Consider the following 3447-nt stretch of genomic DNA (forward strand, 5'->3'; position numbering starts at 1 on the left):
TCCTATTACTATTCAAGTTTTATTCCAGCAACCAACTGAACGATGTAATTAGCAGTGATTTAATAGGTGTACTCGGTCGCCCTAGAAAAATTCAATGAATTGTTACTGCCGCATCTGCATCCCGGGAGTGAGTGTATGTATGGTAAATGCAACTTTGTGATTTCTGGAATAGCGGGTTGTAGAGGTGAAGAGGTGCAAGTAATGAATCGGCCGGAAGGCAGAGGTGCATGGAAGGTGGGAACGGATGGATGGATGGAGCAGTAGACCGGCTTCTCTGCGGGACCATAGTGATGGATGGGGTGGTGAGGGAGACATTCGTTGTGGAGTTGTAGGGCGCAAGGAGGGAGACATTCGTTGTGGTGGACGGAGTTCTAGGGCGCAAGGAGGGAGACATTCGTGGTGGGAAAGGAGATATTCGGCACAGGAGATATACAGGGGACGAGGTGGGCGAGCAGGGGGAAGGACATGTCTGATGTCAGGACGGGTTTCTCCGGCACGGAGATATTCAGCACAGAAGATTCGGGTACGGGAAGGGTTTGGATCTCCGGCGCTTGACAATCCGGGAGGTCGGGGAGATTTGGGATCTCCGGAGCGGAAGTTTCGGGAATATGGAGTTTTTCGGGAATGGGGAGGTTCTGCAACTCCAGAAGGTTGGGGAGCTTCGGTATCTTCGGTGCTTGAAGACCCGAGAGGATGGGGAGGTTCGGAAACTCGGGCGCTGGAGGATTCGGGACGGGGAGGTTCTGCGCTTAAAACGTCAGAAGGTTGGGGAAATCCGGGATCTCCGGCACGGGAGAAGTCGGGATGGGGAGATTTGGGATTCGCGGGAGATTGGGGAAATTCAGGATCTCCGGCGCGGGTGAATTCGGGATGGGGAGATTTAGGATTCGCGGGAGATTCGGGATCTACCGCGGGGGAGGACGGAGAAGAATCGGAAGCGAGCAGATCGGAATGTCCGAATTCAGAGAATGATGACATGCAAGAACATGTTTTTCCAGAACATGAAGACGACAAGTCGGCTGGGAGAAATCGCACAGAACGTATCCAATCCTTACAGTCCTCCCTTAAATCTGCATTTGATGACGTGCAAGCCGATTTGGTTAGAGCTGAAAGAAAGATCAAGGAATTGACCGAAGTGAATAAGAGACTGAAGGGGGAGCTCAAAAGGGCTAAAGAAGGGGAAGTATCTAGCAAACAAAGTCTTGAGCAAACAAGTAACAAGCTGATGAAGCTTGTTGAACGAACCAAAATACTAGAGGAAAAACAAGTGGAATTGCTCAAGAAGAATAAAGAACAAGAAGAATCTAGCAATAAGCTAGAGGAGCAGCTTAAGAGGGCTGTAAAAGGAGAAGAATTTAGCAAAAAAGATCTCGAGCAAACAAAAAACAAGTTGCGGGAGCTGTGTACTACATTTGCTGCAGTGAAAGAAGAGTGTGATAAAGTATGTGATCAACAAGGAGGGGCTCCGCAAGTTGCAATGAAGAGAAAATATGTCCTTAAGGTTTTGGAGGTTAATGACTTGTTGAATTGCTCAATTTGCTTGGAACCATGGGCTCAATCCGGAGAACATACTGTCTGGTATGTGGTAGATGCAAGCAGTCTCAAGTTAAAGTAGTTCTTTAAAAAAAACTTAATTTCTGCGTGACCATATCAAGTCATGAAATTGTCCATTAGCAACATAATGATCCATCAGTGTTTTTTGGGTTTTGCTATTAACCTTCAGCATTTTGAGCAGAGTCCCTCTATTCTGTTCCATTTTGAACAGTCCCTCTATTTCCTGGGTTTCGTACCATGCTCTGCTCTGATATATAGTTGAAAGCTTACTTCTTTTTAGAGATTAACACAGAGTTCCTTAAAATACCACATTGGGCATATTTTAATTTTAAAATTGTCAAGAGAAAACAATTGCTCTCATGTTCTAATATTCTTAATTGTGGAACTGCAGTTCTCTTTCTTGTGGCCATTTTTTCGGAAAATCATGTATAACAAAATGGATTTTAAGTGGTGAAAGGCGTGGTTCCTCCACTGTAAGTGAAATTTAATTTTTATTTATTTTCTTGTTCTCTTATATGATACCCTTTGAATCTGTTAAATTTCTATATAAATAATTGCAGTGTCCGGTATGCTCGAGGAGAGTTGCTCTAAATGATATTAGACATCACTATGTATCCCAAGTTTATGAAGCCTGACCACGCGGAGTTGTTAATGTACATACCAGAAAAATAATGATACTGTCTATTTAAGGGAGGCCCCTGCTCTATATCTGACTATATTCAGTTTAAATTTTGAAAATCTGAAATTCTGTTGTATAATTGGATAGGGTTTTTTTGAAAGATATAATTTTTAAATTATTCAAGAAACTGTTCCATTACACAGTAACCTTTGACAAGTTTTCCCTGTAATGCCAAAAAAAAGTTGAAATACAAGTTTAGCCTATTGATTTTTTTTATTGTAATCGGTAATACACATATATTTGGTAAGAAAAATAACTTAGCTCACTGTGGAGTTGAGTATAATTGGGTTGGAGAATTTGTTTAGCTTGGAATAAAATCTGTAAATTAATGAAATAGTTGGTGATATTTAGCTCCTAAATAAAAAAATGACGTTGAATCAATAAGGTTACAATTCGACAGCTTTTAATGTGTTATTTTTTGTTCAAGTAATGGTGATCATTTTTGTTACAGAAAGTTAAATCCATGATTCCTGACAATCCTCATAGCAGGTGCTGAAAAACTTTCCACTAAAATTGTAATGTTATTGCTCACAACTAATGAACTTAGGTTTTCCATTTTTTATTCTTTCAAAATTCTATTGCTGTAAGAATTCACCAAACATTCTGTGTTTCATTTGTTACACAGATGATTGAGGACTTTTGGAATTTAGAAACTAGAAATCTAGTAATAAAAACAAAGAAGATTCCCATTACCAAACATTCTGTGTGTCATTTGTTTTGAATGTACAAAGATTCAAGTTTCGATTTGATGTTATTTTATTTAATTTTAGATGTTGAATTAGTTTTTCCGATGTGTTTGGCTTCAAAGCCTTCCATGGTTGGTTTTAGCAAATCGCATCTTTCTTTCTCGTGTTCCAATCCGTGCCACAAATTGGAATATGATTACCTTAAGCATATATTGTAAACTACAATTCTTAGTATTTTATATAAGGTTTAGCTTCTTTGATTGATCAAGCTATTCGATCCAAAACTTTGCTTCTTGATGCTCTTTTACACAAAATTGGGAATAGATACCACACCTTCATCTGTGACAGGGTTTTGTTCTTTATTACCCCCACCTTGCTATAGACAGAGGCTAATGTTCTCATCGTAATGTTGCGCATTCAGTTGATTGCTCATTAATCACATACTGTGACTTATCCTATGGTCTGTAGGAATCACATTATTAGAATATTTTCTGTTGCATTGGTCTAATGTTTTTGGCTGGTGGTATA

The 3447-nt window shown here is 39.8% G+C and overlaps 1 protein-coding gene across 1 annotated transcript; it reads left to right on the forward strand.

The window, feature by feature from the left end:
* Window positions 1-2455, forward strand: LOC149558111 (uncharacterized). The gene is made up of 3 exons (XM_089832502.1): window positions 1-1578; window positions 1946-2027; window positions 2115-2455. The coding sequence occupies exons 1-3, from the start codon at window positions 245-247 to the stop codon at window positions 2187-2189; spliced, it is 1491 nt and encodes a 496-aa protein (XP_089688628.1). The 5' UTR covers window positions 1-244; the 3' UTR covers window positions 2190-2455.
* Window positions 2456-3447: the final 992 nt, after the last annotated feature.

The sequence above is a fragment of the Cupressus sempervirens genome, chromosome 5 (genome assembly GCF_028749045.1).
Source record: "Cupressus sempervirens isolate cs-2001-9-10 chromosome 5, ASM2874904v1, whole genome shotgun sequence".
NCBI lineage: Eukaryota > Viridiplantae > Streptophyta > Pinopsida > Cupressales > Cupressaceae > Cupressus > Cupressus sempervirens.

What these genes read in the sequence shown, in the direction of transcription:
- LOC149558111 (XM_089832502.1), top strand. Translation starts at nt 245, where the DNA reads ATGGATGGATGGAGCAGTAGACCGGCTTCTCTGCGGGACCATAGTGAT. An exon ending in TCCGGAGAACATACTGTCTG is followed by an intron (nt 1,579 to 1,945) that starts GTATGTGGTAGA and finishes GTGGAACTGCAG; the next exon opens with TTCTCTTTCTTGTGGCCATT. An exon ending in AAAGGCGTGGTTCCTCCACT is followed by an intron (nt 2,028 to 2,114) that starts GTAAGTGAAATT and finishes AAATAATTGCAG; the next exon opens with TGTCCGGTATGCTCGAGGAG.